At 36.9% G+C, this 23534-nt stretch overlaps 1 protein-coding gene across 1 annotated transcript in view; it reads right to left on the reverse strand.

Annotated features, from left to right (window-relative positions):
- The window catches only part of LOC135195874 (molybdenum cofactor sulfurase-like), a 288858-nt gene that overhangs the window by 165673 nt on the left and 99651 nt on the right, over positions 1-23534 (reverse strand). The window contains exon 5 of the mRNA XM_064222384.1: positions 3256-3393. Coding sequence (XP_064078454.1) covers positions 3256-3393 — 138 coding nt within the window. The remainder of the gene's footprint in view (positions 1-3255; positions 3394-23534) is intronic.

Consider the following 23534-nt stretch of genomic DNA (forward strand, 5'->3'; position numbering starts at 1 on the left):
AGCTTGTATGGCCAATTCTCTGTTACTATTTCACTGGGCGACACAGGTCAATCCCAGAAAAGGGATTTTGACAAAGGAAAAATCTATTTCTGGGTGAAGACCTGTGTCGCCCATTGAACCTATCCCTTTTTTCCTTTCCCCCCACCCTTTAGCTGGTTCAAGCTTGGGTACGTATTTCAGGAATGACGTTTCTTGGCAGAGGTAGTGGTGATGAGCAAAAGGTGGCCGTTGTAACGGCGCCTCTCTGGAGGAGGATTTTGAGAGAGGAGAAAGCTATTGGGCAAAGTTTCTGTGATAAGTGGCTTCCACTCGCCCCCGATGCTATACCGACACCCTTTGGGGGTGATCGATCCAGTGGTAGTAACTCTGGCATTCCATATGGCTTTTGCTCTGGTATATTTAGCATTTATTTATACCTAGAAATGAGTGCTACAGGTACATTTCACTGGGCGACACAGGTCTTCACCCAGAAATAGATTTTTCCTTTGTCAAAATCCCTTTTCACAATCTGCGGTTCACAGCATCAAACAAGCAATAAACAAAATTGTCAATAAACCAATCTAAAAATTTTTAATTTTAGAGTTACAGTAATATCCCAAACTTAAGCCAGGCTAGGTTCCAGACCCCACTGCACAAGGGGAAGTTTCACGCAAGTTTAGCACAGTTTCTAAAATTACTAATAAATGCTTACTTCTAGAGTTTGAACACTAAATATGACCCTAATCATGCTCCCTAAGTATTAGGCTAACTTTTAAATGAAATTAAAGTTAGTGTAATTTGATTTAAAAGTTAGTTTAATACATTAAACTTAAAAAAGAAATAATTGGTTCGCATAAAAATAGTTACAGTAACTACTATGTACTTAAACATATCCACTTTTCTAAGAATACTAACGTTACCCCTAATTCATGGGATGCCATTTTCTTTTTCATAAAGAGTAAAAGTTTTCTTTGCGTCACTAGGTAAACTTCATAAGTCAGTCATAACGATGCCACACAATTCAATAAAATAAAGAAGACATGTATGTACACAAGTAATGTTTGCGGAGGGCGAAGGTAAAATTCAGTCAATTTAAAATCATGAACTAGTGTGAGAGCTAACTATGAACGAGAGAGAGAGAGAGAGAGAGAGAGAGAGAGAGAGAGAGAGAGAGAGAGAGAGAGAGAGAGAGAGAAATGTCATGTGAGGTAAAACTCTGGAGGGGTATCATCTTTGGAACATGTGAATGGGAGCAAATCTTCAAAAATATAAATAGCATACACAAAATCTCCTTAATGATTTTGCACTTGAAACCATGAAAACTTATACTAATTGTAGTATACTAGTACATACTTCAGAAATTAAACAAATTCTGAAGGGATATCATCTTTGAAAAATGCAATAACTTTGTGAGTGGGTATCACCTCTTATAAAAGTACGTACATGCACTAACAATAGGTGCTATAATTACCTTTGTATCATATTTATGCATGTACAAAAATAAAAATAATACATTTTTAATAAATATTTTATACGGAAAAGCTTTAAAACTTAATTTACATAATAAATTAAACAAACACTTTTGCAGGGTTTTGCAGTGTTTCTGGAGGATTCGCAAATGTTTGCGCTACTGTGAAGAACTTGCGTATGATAATTTAGTTAGGCACCAATGAAAAGGTCGCGCTATTGTGAATTCGTACAAATAGAATCACGTAAGTTCGGGGTATTACTGTATCACTTCAGGATATATTTATTTGGACAAAGCATTTAAAAACTGTTAATAAATAAACTTCAATAATTCCTTGAAATTCGGCGGTCGGTGTGACCCTTGAGCCAAAGATCCTTCAAACAGAATTGCCAGTTTTTCCTAGGGATGATCAGAGAAACCTCCACCAACCACCTAGAACTGCAGAACTGAATCCTCACTTATCACAACAATCTGATAACCTAGAATGAAGAGATTATGTATGTCTATAATTAGTGATCTACGTGTCAAATATGGGTGAATTGACTCCCCTTCTCCCCTCTGAACACCTCCTATGAATAGTTAGAACTGGGTGAAAGAATGAGTAGATGAAGCGTGCATGCACCACTCAAGCCCTTCCACCATGATTCTCTCCCAAAATCTCATAATGCCCTATGACAAAGCAAAAGATTTAGCAACCTAGTATATACAGCGAATTGGCCAAACAGAGGGAATCAGTTTGAACTTCCTCTGGATGTCTTACTGAACGTCAGTCATGAAAACTTGTTACATAACCAACACCTCCAAGAGCTTTGATCCCCAGGAAAGGTTACTACACCGGCATCTTTTTAACAGGAGCACATTCACAGGAAATCTGAAAGGAAAACCTGAGTTGACTTTTGATGAAGAGCCACCACTTCTTTAACAATGTGACAACCTTTCAGAGAAAGGTCAGGAGGACACATGAAGAATCTGCCCATGCTGAAGACAGTATGAGATTTTCTTATGAAATGACAAGCGTTTCTCTATGATATAAATACAAATCTAGATGAATCACTTATAAGAATTAAAATACAGTGAACCTGCAGGCTTCCTACTAATGATAAGAAAAATAAAAAATAAAATCATCATTATTATTATTATTATTCAAGTTATCCCAGATCCCAGATATACTGAATAACAAACTCAAGAAGTGTATTAACTCAAGCTTCAAAATCAAGTCAAATTCCATGACACAGCAACAGGGGAGACTTCTTAACGCCTGCAAAAGAAAAGTGGGGCTGGCAGTCATGGAATGGATGGTACCTCATCCCTCATCTATATGCCAGTAACTTCCTTCTTACCATATTTAAACCAGACCAGTAATTGCCAAAGGTATATCCACATGTTATGGAAGATCTGTATCCTTGCGGGAACAAAAGTACTTTAAATGTTTTTCATTTCTGTCAAAGACCAGAGGTAGCAGAGAAAAAAAACATCATGTCAGGACTGATATGCAACAGACAAAACGAAGGCTTCCCAGCTGATACAAAACACAAAATGAGAGAGCTATTTACAATAAAATAAAACAGAGTGGGACAATTTTTGAACAAAATGACATAAAATGGTCTTCATCACTAGGGCATTCTTTAAGTAGAGGGTACTTTCACAAAGAGGGTAAGTGGGAGTGTCTATGATGGGACAATTTCAAAGCAAGGTAATTTGACATGAATTCCATATACGTAGTCCCAAAAGCATTATAGAAGTATTACCTATTCCTGTTAATTTACAATAAGACAACTTTAAAATACGTAGAGCACTCTTGGACATACCTAAACCAGTAGGATACCCCATGATCTTGTAGAAAGATAAATTCACAAAATCAGGCTTCCATCTGGACAGATCAAGAGGACACGTTGCAACTAATCCCGCTGCATCCAGCAATACAAACCATTCTGGATCACCAATACCTAAATGTGAAACAAATCTCATTAAAGAAAATTTTTGTTTAAATAATTTGCAATAATGACAAAACAAACTCCAATATCTAATATAATACATATATATATATATATCTATATATAGATATTCATATATATATATATATATATATATATATATATATATATATATATATAGATATTAATTATAATATTATATAATAATATATATACATTATTATATATATATATATATATATATACTGGCCAGCATCTTAATATTAAAATTTCAATTTTTTCTTCTATGTTCCTAAGTGCTTTGCGTATCACAAGTCCACAATATCTTGACCAAGAAATAGAATACATAAAAAAGATAGGAAATGACGTCTGCTACTCACCTCATATAATTGATTTATGTTATCAAAAAGTTCACAAAAAGTTTTATAGTGTTGCTAGTAATGAAAAAGAAATGACTAAAATACTTAGCTTGCCTTACTTTCGTGGATTTGAAACCATAAAATCAATATTTAAATTGTTTAATGTTAATGAATTGTTCTCTTATAACAATACCATTAAAGATATGCTAATTAAGAATAGTCCCGTAACAAATAACATCAATTACAAAATTCCTTGTAAGGATTGCCCATCCTTTTATGCTGGACAGTCAAGTAAAAATTTATGTGTACGTATTAAGCAGTTTATGTATTCAGTTAGAACAGCCCAGACTTCAAATGCATGTTTATCCGAGTGAAAAATCTCATGGTATTAATTGGGGCGATACCTCTGTGATTGCTAGATCTAATGATTAGGTTTCAAGAAATCTACTGGAATCAGTAATTATACAAATCACTAATAAAAACAACCTAAATCTTAGTCTGGGAATGCACCATTTGGACCCTATGTTTGTAAAATGTTTATGAAGGATCCTAAAATAAATGAACTACTAATTAATTAGTACCACACATATATAGTTATTATTTCTCTCTCTCTCTCTCTCTCTCTCTCTCTCTCTCTCTCTCTCTCTCTCTCTCTTGCTCGATTATTTATATTCTTTTTTTTTGTCTTTTCACTAATAATTTTTTTTTTTGGGGGGGGAACATTTTTGTAAATCTCATGGTACTAAGTTGCATATGCCTCCTTGTTTTTTTAAAATGTATTGTTTTTTTAATTAATCATTTGTTGAACATGTGCGTGATCCTCAAAGGTGTGGCTGCCTAAAAATGAGGTCCGTGGTAGTGGTCTCACTCGCCCCAGTACCATACCGACACCCTCTTTTTATTTAGGGTGAGCGAGTCAGGATACTCTGACATCCCCCTCTTTTATTTTTCTCTGGTAATGTTAGTATCATTTACCTAGAAATATGAACTGAAGGGATATATTTCACTGGGCGACACGGACCCTTGCCCTGAAATAGATTTTTCCTTCGTCAAAATCCCTTTATCCTGCCCTCAGGCGTTTCCTCATTTCTGTAGAGTGAAATCGACCTTATTGCTAATCTTGTAATGTCAGTTTGGATATTAAGCCTACTTTGACTATGTTTTTCCTCTGTACCATCAGTTGTGCCTGAGTAAAGGGTCGCACTAAACCGAAAGTGCTTGGCTATCTTGTCTTCATTTTTCCTTCGTGGCAAAAACCTTTATTTATACATAGCATCACATTTTATATATCTCATGATCAAGTTATTCATATACTATATATATATATATATATATATATACTTTTAGGGCATAGTTTTTTCTCTAATACAATTTTCGTTAAAAGCAATTGCTTTAGTGGCATCAATAAGTTTCTTGCAGGTATCTTCATACCGACGAAGTTTTTTTCCGATTCTCGTTCGTCATAATTTCTGGTGAAATATACGCAGACTTCCTTCTTCCATTTATTGAATTTTGTCACGACAGCTGTTTCGCCTTATGGCATTATCAAGCGACTACTGACTTACAATCTGACCTTTCGGCCTATTTATCTCATCGTGTGGGAGGTATGACCTCGAGGTATGGGTACTGGTTAGTCTAGGGATTAACAGCTTAAGGGCGTTGTTTTAGTTACAAAGAATATAAGGACATATGTACTGCGACTTATAAGAGTGAAAAGTTTTAAACAAACAGTGGTTAAATAAATATTTCAAAATACAATGCCAGTGCTAGAGTTTCCTTAAATGTATGTTTTTAAAATTTAATATGTTACATGTTGGTTTTAGATAAAAATTACAAAATTACTACAGGAATGAAAATGAATATAGAAATCTAAATACGGGAGTACAAATATATGTATATATTTTATAGCATGCATAAAGGTACAAGATGATAATTTCTTTTGTTTATACATAAATGTGTTATGATTTTAAATTTGAAGAGTGTGTGTGTATGTCCAAAATGGTCTACGTGGTTAACGTTGCCTGATTCGTGTTGGGCGGGGTCCTCAGCTCCCTGAGTAAGGATGTTACTTGACTTTCGCTGACGCTGGGTCTTCTCATGCCTTCCAAGGGGCGCGATGTTCTCGGTGGATTGGGGCGCGCTGTCTGGTCCCTGTTGGCTTGGGTATTCCTTCTCCTGCTGGAGGGGAGTATATGGTCCGATTCTTGTTGGACGTTCAAGGTCGGCTTCTGTATATATATATATGTATATATATACAGTGGACCCCCCGTATTTGTGTTCTCTGAATTCGCGGACTCACACATTCACGGATTTCTCTCAGGAACGTTTCCCCGCATTATTCGTGGAAAATTCTGGCATTTGTAGTATTTTTCTATGAGAAATATCCACAAATTCTGTTTTTTTTATCAATTTCATCATAAAATGCACTTTTTTGTGATAAAACTATTAAAGAAACCAAGTATGAAAATTTTTAGTTGGTTTTTCTTGAGTTTTAACTAACAAAATAGGCTGTTTTTTTTTTAGCATTTTTATAGGGGTTCCAAACATTTGTGGATTCTAACTATTCACGGGGGTCTGGTACGCATCCCCCGCGAATACGTATGGGGGGACCACTGTGTGTGTATTTATATATATATATATATATATATATATATATATATATATATATATATATACTAATATATACAGTGTTCGCCCCGTATTCGCGCGGGAGATGTGTACCAGGGACCCCCGCAAATAGCGCAAACCCAGAATAGTTAGAGCTCCTCTAAAAATGCCCATATCTGCCTATCTTGAAAGTTCAAATACCAAATGTATACTAAAAGTATCATCCTACATCAAAGATACCATTGAATTGGTATAATTAATATCATTCCAAAGTCATCTTAAACATTTTACCATTAGAAATATATAAACAGCCAATAACACAGAGAGAGAGAGAGAGAGAGAGAGAGAGAGAGAGAGAGAGAGAATAACTCATGATATCAATAGATTGAAAGGAACTTCTATTGGCAACACTTATTACCCCTCCCTTAAACCCTACATATATCTATTCCAGAGAAGGGAGAAAGAGAGGACTGAACAATTATGTTTGTCTGTATATCAATTCTTTTTTGCTGAGAGAAGAGAGAGAGAGACGAGGAGGGGAGAGAGAGAGAGAGAGAGAGAGAGAGAGAGAGAGAGAGAGAGAGGAATAAAACAGAAACACCAAATGTAAACCTTATGTAACATCCTACATCAAATTTACCTTAAATTATTATCATATTAATGTATTAAATCTTAGAGACTGTATCAATATAATTTCAAAGTAGTAATCCTAAACATTAGTACCCTTAAAGCTATATACGTATGTACATACATATGTACTTCCAACACTTGCAGCCAAGAGAGAGAGAGAGAGAGAGAGAGAGAGAGATCCAACACTTGCAGCCAAGAGAGAGAGAGAGAGACGAGATGAGATCAGAGAGAGAGAGAGAGAAAGAGTTTTCCTTACAGTACTTAAAAGAGTAAAATGGAAAGATTATTGTATTTAAAATACTCACATATGAATTTTGTAATTACTTTTATAGTATTATTATTACACATATAGTATCAATATTGGAAAATATTAATAATAAACTTATTACATACATGTACCATAAAAAGAATCTCCTCAGTAAAAGAGACCTTACCTTACCTTACCTTACAGTTCGTTCGGGTTGCCCCAGGTCCCTCAGTGTGAGGCGCCTCTAATGTCTACCAGAGAGTTGCTAGTACATCTTCCAGTATATTTTGCATCTTCCAATCTTGGATGGTCTGGGATGCAGTTTAGATATTTGTCGAGCTTATTCTTAAACACATCTACGCTCACTCCTGATATATTCCTCAGATGAGCTGGCAACGCATTGAATAGACGCTGCTTATCGATGCTGGTGCGTAGTGGATTATGTCCTGTGTGCTTTCCTTATTTTTCCTGGTATAGTTTGGGCACTATTAATACTCTGCTTGCTCTTTCTGATATTTTTAGTTCCATGATATTTTCTGTTATTCCTTCTATCTGTTTCCATGCCTGAATTATCATGTACGCGTTCCTTCTTCTCCTTTCTTAGACTATATAATTTTAAGGATTGTAGTCTTTCCCAGTAGTCTAGGTCCTTAACTTCTTCTATTCTAGCTGTAAAGGACCTTTGTACACTCTCTATTTGTGCAATATCCTTTTGATTGTGTGGGTACCATATCATATTGCAATATTCAAGTGGGACTACGAACATATGTTTTTATAAAGCATAATCAGTGTTCAGCTTTTCTTGTTTTGAAGTGCCGTAACAACATTCCCATTTTTGCTTTACATTTTGCCAACAGAATTGCTATTTGATCATTGCATAACATGTTCCTATTCATCATCACACCAAGGTCTTTAACTGCTTCCTTATTTGTGATTGTCTTCATTATTAGATCCCCTATATGCATATAGCTTTCCTTCTCTGTCTCCATAATTTATTTGATTCAAATTTATCAGAGTTAAGAAATACCATCCTATTTACCTCTGCCCAATCATATACTTTGTTAAGGTCTCTTTGTAGAGCGTTCCTATCTTCATCACAAGTAATTTCTCTACTTATTCTTGTGTCATCAGCGAAACTACTCACTACCGAAACCTTAACATTACTGTCTATGTCTTCAATCATAATAACAAACAATATTGCAGGTAGCACCGTACCTTGTGGCACACCGGATATTACCTTGGTTTCATCCGATTTCTCATCGTTTGCAATAACTATCTGTTTTCTGTTGTGTAAAAATTCTTTTAACCATCTTCCTACTTTATCTACGATATTGTGTTTTCTAATTTTCTTTGTTTCTATATATTATGGTCTACTTTGTCAAAAGCTTTTGCAAAGTCTAAATAAACCACATCTGTTTCATTTCCGCTTTTCATATTTTTGAATATGTTCTCACGGTGGACTAACAGTTGGGTTTGTGTACTTTTTCCGGGTACGAAACCGTGTTGTTCCTATATTAAAACAAATTATATTTTTAAATTAAAGTTTCATAATATTTTTCTTCATTACCCTTTCATACACTTTCATAATATGTGATGTTAGACTCACAGGCCTATAATTACTTGCCTCTAGTCTTGATCCACTTTTGAAAGTAGGGGTGATATATGCTAATTTGTGCTCATCATAAATCTTGCCTGTATCTACACTTTGTCTTAATAATATTGCAAGTGGCTTTGCGATAGAATGAACTACTTTCTTTAACAAAATAGCAGGGACTCCATCGGCCCTGCAGCAGCTCCATTTTTAATTTCATTAATTGCCTGCACAATATCAGCTTCATTAATTTCTATGTCAGCTAAATATTCACTATTTTCTTCCCTTACTTCTATATCATTATCTTCATTCATTATCTATTCTAGGGGTGAATTCTCTCTTATATCGTTCTGCCAGTATGTTGCAAATTTCCTTTTTTTCATTCGTTAATCTCCTTCAATTCTCAGAGGGCCTATTTCTATTTCTTCTTTATTCATCTTCTTCGCATATGAGTATAATAGTTTGTTTGTTTTGGCTTGATATTTAATAGGGTTTTTTCTTCCAAGTCCCGTTTTCATTTTCTTTTGATTGTATAATCTTTTGTTCTGCATTTTCTATCTTACTTTTTAGTTCTATAACTTTCCATGCATTTTTTTCTTTTGCAAGACCTTTTTTCCACTTTCTGATTTTCTGGAACAAGATCCTTCTGTCTCTTGGTATGCATGAATGATGTTTCTTTACTTTTTCTTCTTCGGTATATATTTTTCCACTATTTTCTCCAATATTTTATATAATATCTCCGTTATCTATACCCTTATGTCATCACATTACGAAAATGTTATCCCAATCTTTGTTTAATTCTTCATTAATTTCTGACCACTTTTATATACTTTTTTTTATGTAGAAGTTGTATTTTCCATATCCTTCCCACTTTTTCATTTCTTGCTTATTTCTCTATTTTCACTTGCTTTGGAATGAACTGTTAATTCTATGACATTATGGTCTGAAATACTCGCATTATAAACTATTATTTCTTTAACATAATTCATCTCGTTCACAAATACTAGGTCTAAAGTATTTTCCTTTCTTGTTGGCAGGTGATTTATTTGTTGAATGTTGTATTCTAGTAGCATATCTAATAGCTTTTTCAAACTTGCTTATCTTCTGCACTACTATTACTCTCTTTTTTATATGTATAAGTACAACCACAATCTCCTATTCGTTCTTTCCATTTCTACGAAAGGAAAGTTGAAGTCACCAGATAGGAGAATAGTCCAGTCCTTGTGATTTCTACATATATCATCCAATTTTTCAATTATTAAGTCAAACTCTTTAGTATTAGGAGGTCTATATATTACTATGTCATCAATTTTTCAGATTCAAATTCTACCGCTATTAGTTCACATTCTGAGTTACTATATTTCTCATATATTTTCCTTGTTGTTTGTCTTTCCCATATATTGCGGTTCCCCCTGATTCCTATTTTTTCTATCTGAATTATAAGTTCAAGCGGGAAACCCCTTTTATTTGATCATCATTCCCAGTCTCTTGGGAATACCAGGTTTCACTTATATTCATTATATCTATTTTCTTTTCATTTTGGGTTAGTTTCTTCTAAGTACTCTATTTTTCTTTTTGAGTTACTCGTAACTAAACCCTGCGCATTCATCACTATGATGGTTTGCGTGTTTTCTCCTTCATTTAATACTGGTAGTAATAAGGATTTTCCCATGTACTCTTTTCCTGTTCTGGTATGTTGTTCTTTTTTTTCATTTCCAGAAATTCTGACATTAAAAATCCAAACTTTTCCATAATATTTGATCTTCCTTCATCATAATTATTCATTTTGTGTCTGAATCTGCAATTTCTCCGTTTCTGCAATATCCTCTTGCATAATAAGTACAGTTATTATCTCTTGAGTAGAATTTCGGAGCTGATGCTTTGAAATTTTTTGCTGACACCTCTGCATATCTCATTGGTGGTTTGCTTTTCTCTTTTACCTGATATTCTTGATTTCTCTCTTTATTTGTTTCTTTCTTATTTTGGATTTTACTTACTTGGTTGGTTATTTATTTGATTATGATTCATGGCTACAGGGTGCATATATTTGCATTTTTTGTCGAACTTACATCCTTTTCCTTCTTTTAGGTTTTTACATATTTTTGGATGCAGATCTCTGCAATCAATCCCCATATCCATCTAAGTATGCACATTTACCATATATTTCATAAGTTTTGACATAATCTTAGGATGTTTTGTAGTAACATCTTTCTCCAAATCTGCAATTCCCTCTTTTCAAAAGGTTGCAGATTTTGTCTTTCTTGTCTATTTTTCCTCTTTCCCGTCATTGTGTAGAATCTGGTAGAGCCTCTTCGGGATTTGCTTTTCTGTTGTCATATCGTAATTTATTTCTTCGTAGGTATGCTGCTTTATTGCCTCATATGTAGTATCAATGAGTATCTCTGCATCCATACTTTTATCTTGTTCTTTGTTTTCCTTATGTCATTTCATTTTTGTTTACTTCTCTTTTCCGTTTTCCTCTTCTTCTTTTTCTTCTTCTTCTTCTCTTCTCTTCTTCTTCATCCTCAACTATTTGTACATTCAATCTTGATTTAATAACATTGTCTAGTATCCATGATAGACATGTGACATTCTGAAAAAAATGAAACATCAAAAATTTTTTCTTGTATCTTTTCTCACATCTTGTTTAACCTCAGCACACTGTGGATGGGTCGGAATGTTGCATGCAGCACATTTTCTGATTAGGTTTTGTGGATTGACTATGCTATACCAAACCTTACACAGTTTGCATGCTTTTGGCATTCTTTTTCCTAATGCATCAATTAGGATATTCACAAGATTCACCTTATTCATTTTCTTTGTCGGAATAGTTGGTTTATGTATATTTTCTTTATGAGTCTCTTGACCACTTGGATTTTATTTGGAACTTCTTCAATTATTTTCAAGATGTTTTCATTAGATTTGTTCCAGTTTGAAGGATTATATCCTTCTAATATATCTATGAATGCTTTGTATCTTTTTGTTTTTAGGTTAGGACTGTTGCTGATTTCATAGATGAGAAATGCCAGTTCCCTTCCTGCTACCTCATCGTATTGCGAATCTGCTAAACACGCCAAATTACGCCACCTCTTCCCGCAGTTGGAACTTACTGCCATCTTGTTCTGATTTATAGTATTACACTTGATAAACTAACTTAGAAGACGCTTTATCCTACTATTTTCACACTAATCTTATCACCGATAGTTCACGAACACTTCTAGATATTTCTCAAATTCTAGTCGTATGTTAAACTTGTGATATCTGTTGATTAATCTGACTTCACGCGGGTACGTCTCACCAAGCAAGATGGCTACTACAGAGAGAGAGAGAGAGAGAGAGAGAGAGAGAGAGAGAGAGAGAGAGATTGCAGAAAAAACCATTAAATTCGTTGATCATTGTATGGCACTGTTTCCCAGCTCCGAGCGTCCACTGGAGTTACGAGAAGGTAGGGGAATTGATACAGAGAAAAAAGGACGAAGGGGAAAAAATTTTCATTTGAAGTTAGTTATATTATTATTATTCATTATTTGAAAATATTAATAAACAAATGCATCTACCATAAAAAACTTCTCTTATCACAGTAAGAGAGAGGAGTTATCCTTACGCAAGTGAAATGGAAAGGTAATTTTTATCTCTTTAAAATATATACCACATACGAATTTTGTAATTATAGTTTTATCATTATTATTATTATTATTATTATATTATTATTATTATTATTATTATTATTATTATTATTAACAGAAAATATCAATAAACATTTTACATACTAGTACCATAAAAAATTCTTCCATCTCAGTAAAGAAAGAGAGAGAGAGAGAGAGAGAGAGAGAGAGAGAGAGAGAGAGAGAGAGAGAGAGACGAGAGAGAGAGAGAGAGAGATTATCCTTAATTAAAAGAGTGAAATGGATAGATTATTGTATTTCTTTAAAATACTGTCACATAATATGAATTTTGTAATTACAGTTTTATTATTATTATTATTATTTTAAAGTATTAAAAACAAATAGTACATGTACTATAAAAATTCTCGATTCTCAGTAAATGAGAGAGAGAGAGAGAGAGAGAGAGAGAGAGAGAGAGAGAGAGAGAGAGAGAGAGAGAGAGAAAGAGAGAGAGAGAGAGAGAGAGATTTCATGAACACTTGGTGGCAACAACACAACTGCTGCTCCCCCTCTGTCCCATTGCTTGATATGTTTGACAGTTTTAGTACCTGGAGTTTGAGAGAGAAGACTGGAATTTCCTTCATTGTTACATAATTTTTCAAATTTATAAACTAAAATCTTACTAATTCACTTTAGTATTTTCTTTAATGAATTGATGTTATTGCTGTATACATTAATATTAATATTTGAAAATATGAAATCAATTATTTATCATACAAAAAACCATTCATCTCTGTAGGAGAGAGAGAGAGAGAGAGAATTATTATTTTTACTATGTGATATCATTTAATCTTATTAAACTTACTAATACAGCATTAATCAGTATTAATATTTGAAATTAGTAAATCATTTTTGTACCATAAAAATGCATTTAATCATGAAAATAACATCAAAATACACTAATTGGTGATGATTTTTGCCAGAAAATCCAATGAATAGGCAAATCCCCCACAAATAGTGGGTAGATATGGTCCAGAGAGAAATCCGTGAATCAGTGAGTCCGCGAATCCGGAGAACGCGAATACGGGGGAACACTGGATATATATATATTATATATATATATATATATATATATATATATATATATATATATTATATATATATATATATGCAGATGCCAGGTACTATGTCATACCTCTAAGTAAATGGGGATACAATCCACAATGAAGTCAAATCCTCTTGTAGTTTAAAATATATATTTCTTGTACAGGATTAAAGCTTTCGACCATCAACTGTGGTCTTGTTCACTAAAGATCACAGTTGATGGTCGAAAGCTTTAATCCTGTACAAGAAATATATATTTTAAACTACAAGAGGATTTTACTTCATTGTGGATTGTATCCCCATATATTATAGATATATATATAATATATATATATATATATATATATATATATATATATATATATATATATATATATATATATGGGTAATCCCTTCTCTCCTGTCCTTAGCAATATTTACATGGAATTTTTTTTAGACAAAACTCTTACCAAGATTTTTGCCCCAAAAAGTTATTTGGTTTAGATATGTGGATGATATCTTCTGTATTTGGCCAGTTCACGAAAACCTCCAGGAATTCCTTAATAATCTCAATAATTTAGTCCCTTCTATAAAATTTACTGTAGAGGAAGAAAGAAATTGTAATTTGAATTTTCTTGATGTAACTGTCCATAGAAATGATAGAAATTTCACCTTTTCAGTCTTTCGAAAATCAACTAATATTGCCTCTTTTGTTCATTACTACTCCAATCACCATCAAAAATGTTAAATTCTCTGTTTTTTCTGGGATGTTCCTAAGGGCTTTACGTGTCTGTAGCCCGCAGTTTATTGACGACTGAAATTAAAACTATTTATGATATTGCATTGAAACTTAAATACCCAAGGACTTTTGTGTAGATTGGCATGGAAAAGAGCTAAAAAAACAGTTTTATTCAACTAATGACAACTTGAATTAGTAAGCATAACATTCTAAATTACCTTATGATGAAAGGTTTTTAGATATTCCTAGAATTTTAAAGCTTTTTAACATAAATGTTGTTTTCAGTAATATTAATGTTAAGAGTTTTAGTAATCAAAAATTCTCCTAAAGATCTTCCAGGCTGCATATATGAAATTCCTTGCAAAAAGTGTGATAAAATCTATTACGGACCAGACCGGCAAATCTCTTTCACAGCATCTTAAGCAACATCAATATTCTGTGAGAAGTGGGCAAATATTGAATGCATTATTTGTAAAGTACATAAGAGAGATTTAGACCATTCCTCTAACTGGAGTCAAGCAAGAGCCTTAGTCCCATGTAATGACACAGTTAAAAGGAATATCATTGAATCTTGTTTGATCAAGTCAAATAATAGAAATGTTCTAAATTTAAGTCTTGGTTTATTTAAACTTGATGCTTTCATAATGAAAAAAGTTGTAGGTAAATATAAGCAACAAATTAATATATTCAGTTTTTACATGTTTTTGGACTGTAAAGATACTTTGTAATTTCGGTTAGGGTCAGAATCTGTTTAAGTTTGTGACCGTGTGATATCCGATAATCCTGGATTATCCCTTTTAATTTTACCCTTTTGATAATTAACCATCTGGTATTCCGATCTTGTTTTGTACCTGAGGCCTTCCTCTCCAATTGTACTTTAGTAGCTCCTTGACGAGTCCTGAATAAAGATGAAAGCGGCTTGGATTCCTGACTATCCAGTTCCCGTGGGTATTCCGCTTATTTATGAAGTCACGTGCATCTACTGTGATTTTTTAAGCATATATATATATAATAATATATATATATATTATATATATATAATATATATATATTATTATATATATATACAGGCGGGCCCTCGGTTAGCGGCAGGGTTCCGTTCCTGGCCACCGACGCCAAGCGATTTTCGACGCAGAGCGATTTTAAAGCCTACGGCTGCCGCACACCTTCTTTCGAAACTCTAGACCAGTCAAGGTGCCGTAATCCCACAACGGCAAAATAATCAAAATATATTTATGCAGTATAGTACTATAGAATTTACTGTACAGTACATGTGGGTGTCTAGAGTATGTAAAGATATAATAAAGTTTATACAGTGTACAGGTAGCTGTAGTGTTCAGGTTACGATCATTAGTCTTACGATAGTCCAATTTTATGAGAGATCAAATTACAATGGCCTAACTTTATCCATCTTCTAGTTACATAGTTCAATAAACAGCAAAAGAGAATGATGAAAGTATGGTTTTAACGTTATCTCGTTGTGTGAACGTGTACAGCCACGAACAACCCGAACGAGAAACGACTTTTTTTTTTTTTTTTTCTAAGTACAACCGAACTGGATAACATCTGTTTGGCTTGTATTTCGATCATCATACTACAGTGCAACATTGCCCGTATTGTTATAAATGGCGTTATGTAGAGAATAGAACTGAGATATCTTAATGTAATAACTTTATTTGCTATAGATCAGAGATCAATATAGATTAAAGATCAATCGGGAATATACCGTTAAATTTAAACCTAGTTATAACTGAAGCTGAGAAAACTGTTCAAGCTGCTAATGACTATTATCGTACATCGGCAACAAGGATAAAACTGCAGTAAAAACGTCTGCCATCACACACAACTGTAGATAAAATTGGGATAAAATCATTTTAATCAAAACTACTGTGCTTGAAAGAACACATTTTACTGTTGGTTTCACGTCGATATAAGATAAATAACATAAAGTTCGTATTACGATGATATAAAGGATTATTGCGAATGGAATCACGTAATTTTTTACGCAATAAACATGCCGCCAACGTAATCTGTTAACGAAAAAAAATAGTAGTTCACATTCACAGCGAGACATATTCAATAAATATTCTCCACTAAAAAAAAAAAAAAAAAAAACAAGCTGTATAGGGAAAAATAACTTTATCTCATATAAGTCAAGTATATAGATATTCGTTATGCTAACTAGAAGCAAGAAGCATTCGCTCAGAATTGCGTTATGGTAACAAAACAAACTCGTATTCATCAGCTGATTTTTCAAACCACAACATTGGCCGCATCCGCGAATAACGGGCTTAAGTTTGCCGTAGTAAAATTTTAAAATAATAATATGAGAATACATACAATATTCTTGGGATACAGTGAAATAATGTATAACTTTTTAAAGGATTATGGAAAAGATGCATATTAATAAAATAACACAAATGCATTTTTCGGAACTGGCGGACAAGAACGAACATGAAAAACCATCCCCCCCCTGACAACGTGGAGCGTAGTTACAAAGGCTGCCTTAATTTGTATCTTATTTCTGTACAAAAATGAAAATACCTTCACGTAATATATTTTCATACACATTTTAAACAATAAAGCATAAACATTTGAAAAATCGACACATCGATCGCTAAATTTGCACTCTTTTTAACTCGATATTTTCGGAAGAGCGGCAGACGGCGGCATACAAGAACGAACTTTGAAAAAAAACACATAGTCGATAACTTGAAGGGGAGTTTCAAAAGCTGCCTTTTTATCATATTTCTGCACAGAAATAAAAATACCCTATTCGTAAATACATTTTCATACATTTTAAACACAAAAGCATAAACATTTATAAAATCGACACATCGGTCGCTAATTTGCACTTTTTTTTAAATCGATATTTTCGGAAGAGCGGCAGGCGCGGCGGCTTACAAGAAAGAACATGAAAAAATATCGTATTTGATAACGTGAAGGGCAGTTTCAAAAGCTGCCTTTGTATCATATTTCTGTACAGAAATAAAAATGCCTTTCACGTAATACATTTTCATACACTTTTAAACAAAAGCATGAACATTTATGAATCGACACATCCATAGCTAAAATTTGCACTATGTAACTCGATATTTTCGGCATAGAACAGCGTCAGAGGCATATGTTTTACCCTAATACCTACGTAATAACTCTCCATAAAATTTGTTAATTATAATTTGCATAACCTTTATGGTCTGAACGGCAATTCAACAAATGTATGAACTCGTTAGACAACGGCGCTAGCGGCGCTGTTAACTGAAATTTGTGCCGTAAAGATACCTTTAAAATGCCTTATTTTTTTAATGAATATTTTTGACTACCGCTGTAAAACTGATTCGCCGTTGAGTGATTGTGCCGTTAACCGCGGGCCGCCTGTATGTATGTATGTAGTATGTATGTGTATATGTATATATATATATATATATATATATATATATATTATATATATATATATATATATATATATATATACAGGCGGTCCCTGGGTTACGACGGTTCCGGCTTACGACGTTCCGAGGTTACGACGCTTTTCTTAAATATTCAATGGAAAAATCCGTCCTGGGTTACGACGCTTGTTCCGAGGTTACGACGCTGACGCTTCCGACGCTCCGAGTTAACGACGCTTTTAAAAAACTCATACTATGATAAAAATCCTTTATAGTTTAGCACAGTATATTAATAAAAATAAGTTTCTGGTTAGATTACAACAAAAATTTTGAGGTTATGATGATTTTCGACACTTTTTATGTCGTATTTTTCTATGTTTTTTAGTGACGCCTCATATGCGGAACTAGTTTCCGAGCGAATGAATAAATACTAGCTTGCGGTGCACAAAGTTTACATATAACAGTCCAAAAGCACAAATAATGAAAAAAATCATTGCTTGTTTCCAGTAATAATAACAAAATGATATTGTCATGTTACAATAAAGTTTTATACATACTTACCTGACAGATATATACTTAGCTATAGACTCCGTCGTCTCCGACAGAATTTCAAATTTCGCGGCACTACACGCTACCGGTAGGTCAGGTGATCTACCGCCCTGCCCTGGGTGGCAGGACTAGGAACCATTCCCGTTTTCTAATCAGAATTCTTCTCTTCCACCTGTCCTCCTGCGGGGGGGCTGGGTGGGCCATTAATCGTATATATCTGTCAGTAAGTATGTATAAAACTTTATTGTAACATGACTATATCATTTTTATACATTCAACTTCCCTGCCAGATATATACTTAGCTGATTAGCACCCATTGGTGGTGGGTAAGAGACAGCTAACTACTGAAATAGACAGGTAAACAACATATGTTGTAGGTATTAATAAACCTTGGTTCCTACCTTATTAGGCTGAAGACTTCGCGGCTACTGCCTTGGAGTCTGCTTAGCCTCAAGAGCCTCAGCGAGATATTGATCTATGGCTAAGAGTTCTTGTGGGTCTGCCAATGGGGTCTTATCCACTTACTCGGCAGAGCCTAAAGGCCTTTGTCATTGGGTGCTATTCCACTAACATGACAATACACCTTGTTCAAGGAGCACAACACCGATCCCGATCACCTGATCCTAACATCCATGTTAGTTCTAAGATTGCAAGGAGTTATCCCCGAACTCCTTACAAACAACCAAAAACTCGAAACATATTACACTTTCATTTACAAAATATACAAAAAAAAAAAAAAAAAAAAAAATTTTGTACTCCCCCTACTAGCCATACATAACCCTTGATCCCCTACCAGCAATGGACACTATGCTCCCGTGCGACATCAGTGAGCTTGCTAATAGAAAACCAAGCACATATCTGACAAGAGGGTTTATGTACGATAAAACACAATATTTAAGGATCAGTCTTTGCTCCAAGACCCAGCACTGTATCTGCTGATACAAATGGACCTAGCGAGAAGCACTTCTCATAGGTCACTCTCACATCCTTCAGATAATGAGATGCAAACACTGAATTGCACTCCAATATGTAGTCTCAATGATATTTTTTTAGAGACATATTCTTTTGAACGCCAAGGACGTGCTACTGCTCTCACCTCATGGGTCTTGACCTTTAGAAGACCGAAGGATTCCTCCGAGCAGTTCTTGTGAGCGTCCGTAATTACGCTTCTCACAAAGAAAGCCAAGCGTTCTTGGACATGAGTCTTTTGGGGTTCTTCACCGCACACCAAGACCTTGTTGACAAGCTCCCATCTGTCTCTTCCTCTCTAAATAATATTTTAAGAGGCTCTCACTGGACAGAGAGACCTCTCTATCTCTCTGCCTACGAGGTTAGATAGGCCTTTTACCTCAAAACTTCTGGGCCACGGTTTTGATGGGTTTTCGTTCTTTGCCGAAACATTGTCTGGAAAGAACAGATGGCAGCATCTCCTTTGAACCCCACTGTGGAATCTAGAGCGTGCAATTCGCTCGTCCTCTTGGCTGTAGCGAGAGACACCAGGAATAAGCATTTTCCTAGTGACGTCGCGGAAGGAAGCCAGATGTAAAGGCTCGAATTTATCCGATGAAAGGAATTTCAGTACCACGTCTAGATTCCAACTAGGTGTTTCTAGAGTAGCTGCCTTTGAAGTTTCAAAGGATCTAATTAGATCGTGTAGATCTTTGTTGCTTGCAATATCTAACCCTCGATTCTTAAATACTGAAGACAGCATCTTCTGTATCCTTTTATTGTTGAGACGAAAAGGTGGTGTGATTCCTCTCTCAAAAAGAGGAGGAAATCGGCAATATTCACTATAGAGGTACTGGAGAGGACAGTTTCTGACTCTTACACCACCTCCTAAAGACTTCCCACTTTGATTGATATACTCTTCTCGTCGAAGCTCTGCGGGCTCTAGCGATAGAGCCCGCAGCCTTGCGAGAAAAGCCCCTCGCTCTGACAAGTCTTTCGATAGTCGAAAGGCAGTCAGAGCGAGACCTGGGAGGTTGTGATGAAACCTCTCGAAGTGGGGTTGTCTGAGTAGATCTGGTCTGTTTGGAAGAGATCTGGGGAAGTCCACTATCCACTCCAGTACCTCTGTGAACCATTCCTGGGCTGGCCAAAATGGGGCTATTAGCGTCAACTTCGTGTTCTTCGAAGCTACGAACTTCCTGAGCACTTCCCCCAGGATCTTGAACGGGGGAAGGCGTATGCGTCCACACCCGACCAATCCAGGAGAAACGCGTCTATTGCGAAGGCTCTCTCGGATCTTCCACTAGAGAGCAAAAGATCTCTATTCTTTTGGAGAGGACGTCGCAAACAGGTCTATGTGAGGTCTCCCCCACAGGGGACCAAAGACTTCGACACACTTCTTCGTGTAGAGTCCATTCTGTGGGAAGGACCTGATTCCTCCTGCTCAGTCTGTCCGCTCTCACATTCTTGATGCCTTGAACAAATCTTGTGAGGAGAGTTATGCCTCTTTCTTCTGTCCAGGTTAACAGGTGTCTTGTTAACTGAAAGAGGGAGAAAGAGTGCGTGCCTCCTTGCTTGCGTAATGTAAGCCAGAGCCGTGGTGTTGTCCGAGTTTATCTGTATCACCTCGCCTCTGACTATCTCTTCGAAGAACTTTAAGGCTAGGTGTATGGCCACTAGTTCCTTGCAATTGATGTGCCAGGACACCTGTTCCTTTGTCCAGGTGCCTGACACCTCCCTTGCTCCTAACGTCGCTCCCATCCCGACTTTGAAGCGTCGGCATATAACACTTGGTCTGGGTTCTGCAGGGCAAGCGATACGCCTTCGTTCTTTTGAAGAGGAAGGATCCACCACTTCAAATGATCTTTTACCTCTTGTGGAAGCGGGAAGATGTCCCGAGAGTTGTCCCGTCTTCCAACTCCACACCCTTTCAGAAAAACTGAAGAGGGCGAAGGTGAAGCCTCCCAGAGAGAAGAACTTTTGCTAGTGAGGACAGGGTCCCTAAGAGGCTCAGATAATCCCTCGCTGAACTGTTCTCTTTCTCTAAGAAGCTCGAGATTTTCGACAAACCTCGAGTGATTCTTTCCTCGCGAAGGAAATACTCGAAAACGAACCCCAGAAATCCATCTGAATCCCCAGATAGACAAGCTCTGGCTGGGGATCAGGCTGCGACTTCTCGAGGTTTCACGAGTAATCCCAGCGATTCTATCATGTTCCTTGTTACTGATAAGTCCTCCAAGCATGAATCTCCGACTTGGCCCTGATCAGCCAGTCGTCCAAGTAGAGGGAGATGTTTATTCCCTCTAGGTGAAGCCATCTTGCCACATTCGCCATCAGTTTGGTGAATACTTGCGGAGCTGTAGACCAGACCGAAGCACAGAGCCCTGAATTGAAAGATCTTGTCTCCTATTACAAAACGAAGATATTTCTTTGACAAATAAATGGAATGAATTGGGAACGTGGAAATATGCGTCTTGCAAGTCCAGAGACCATCCAATCTCCTGGATGAAGAGCCGACATTACTGAGGCGGACGTTTCCATGCGAAACTTCTTTTTCTGAACAAAGCGATCAGAGCGCTTACGTCCAGAACTGGTCTCCACCCCCCCCCCCCCCCGATGCCTTTGGTACTAGAAAAAAGGCGATTGTAAAATCCCGGGGAGTGTGGATCCTGCACAAGTTTCGATGGCCTCCTTTTCCCCACATTTGTTCCACCATTTGAAGGAGAGTCTTTCTCATTACCGGGTCTCTGTACCTCGCTGACAGTTCCCGAGGCGTAGATGTTAGGGGAGGGCTGTTCTCGAAGGGGATTACATATCCCTTCTTTAGGACCGACACTGACCAAGGGTCGGCTCCCCTTTTTGCCCATACTCCTGCAAAGTTCAGGAGTCTGGCGCCCACTGGGTGCTTGAAGGAGCAACAAGTCATTTGGATTTCTTGAAGGGCCTAAAGGAAGACCTTCCTCTCTTATCAGAGCTCTTCTTTCTGGCAGGGGGACGAGCCGCTGTACCTCCATCCACGAAAGGGCTGCTGAGGATGACGAGAGTCCTTCTTAATCGCCGACACTACAGGGCGTCCTTTCTTGGACGTTTGTGTTAGTAGGTCTTGTGTCGCCTTCTCAGTTAGCGAGCGAGATATATCCTTCACTAACTGAGAAGGAAACAGATGATCCGATAGAGGGGCGAACAATAAAGCAGTCCTCTGGCTCGGAGAAACCCCTTTTGATAATAGGAGGGATCCATATACTGATCTCTTTTTCAGGAGACCAGCACCAAAAAGGGAAGCCACTTCACCCGAACCGTCCTGTACTGCCTTGTCCATGCAAGACAGGACGCTATGGAGAATCTCTGGGTTTTTAAGAAACTCCGGATCTTTTAGATTTGTTGGCCAGAACTCCGAGTGACCAATCCAGAAAGTTGAACACCTCTAAAGTGACAAAAAGTCCCTTTAGAAAGTGGTTCAACTCTGAAGTGCTTCCACGTCGCTCTGACCGATCCTAAGGAGTGACGTCTAGAGGCCTCCACTAAACTGGAAAAGTCCGCATCCGCAGAGGCAGGCAGAGAAAGACCCATAGTCTCTCCTGTCCCATACCAAATACCTCTCTTTCCATGTAGTTTGGAAGGAGGCATGCAGAATACCGTCTTTCCTAACTCTTTCTTCTTGTCCATCCAAGAAAATCTAAAGAATGGAGAGCCTTCTTCATCGATATTGCAGGCTTCATTTTCAAAAAGGGGGCCGAAGATTTTGCCGTAGCAGAGCTCGAAAAGAGAGACCGAGGAGAAGGAGGAGCCGCCGGACTAAGAGAATCTCCAAACTCTTGAAGCAATAATGAGGCTAAGACCTTATAACTCGAGAGTCCCTCATTAGCAGGAGGTTCGTCATCAGACAACTCGTCTAAACCTCGATCAGACGAAGGAGAAAGTTCACGTTTGGAGGAAGAGTCCTTCCAAGACCTCCTACGCTCTGAAGGAGAGGAGCTCCTATTTGGAGAAGAGTCATAAATTCCAGGAACGAGTCTCCGACTCCTGCCTCCTGGCTCTTGACTCTTGCCTCCTGACTCCTGCCTCCTGGCTCCTGACTCCTGGCTCCTGACTCCGGACTCCTGCCTCCTGACTCCGGACTCCTGCCTCCTGACTCCGGACTCCGGACTCCTGGCTCCTGCCTCCTGACTCCTGCCTCTTGGCTCCTGGCTCCTGCCTCTTGACTCCTGACTCCTGCCTCTTGCCTCCTGGCTCTTGCCTCCTGGCTCCCTGCCTGGTATGACTCCACACTCCTGGCTCTTGCCTTCCTGCCTCCTGGTTGACTCCTCACTCCTGGCTCTTGGCTCCTGCCTCCTGGGTGACTCCTCACTCCCTGGCCAGTGCCAGACGTCTGATAGGTTCATCCAGGTTCGTACCGGAAACCTCAC

This window comes from Macrobrachium nipponense, chromosome 17 (genome assembly GCF_015104395.2).
Source record: "Macrobrachium nipponense isolate FS-2020 chromosome 17, ASM1510439v2, whole genome shotgun sequence".
NCBI lineage: Eukaryota > Metazoa > Arthropoda > Malacostraca > Decapoda > Palaemonidae > Macrobrachium > Macrobrachium nipponense.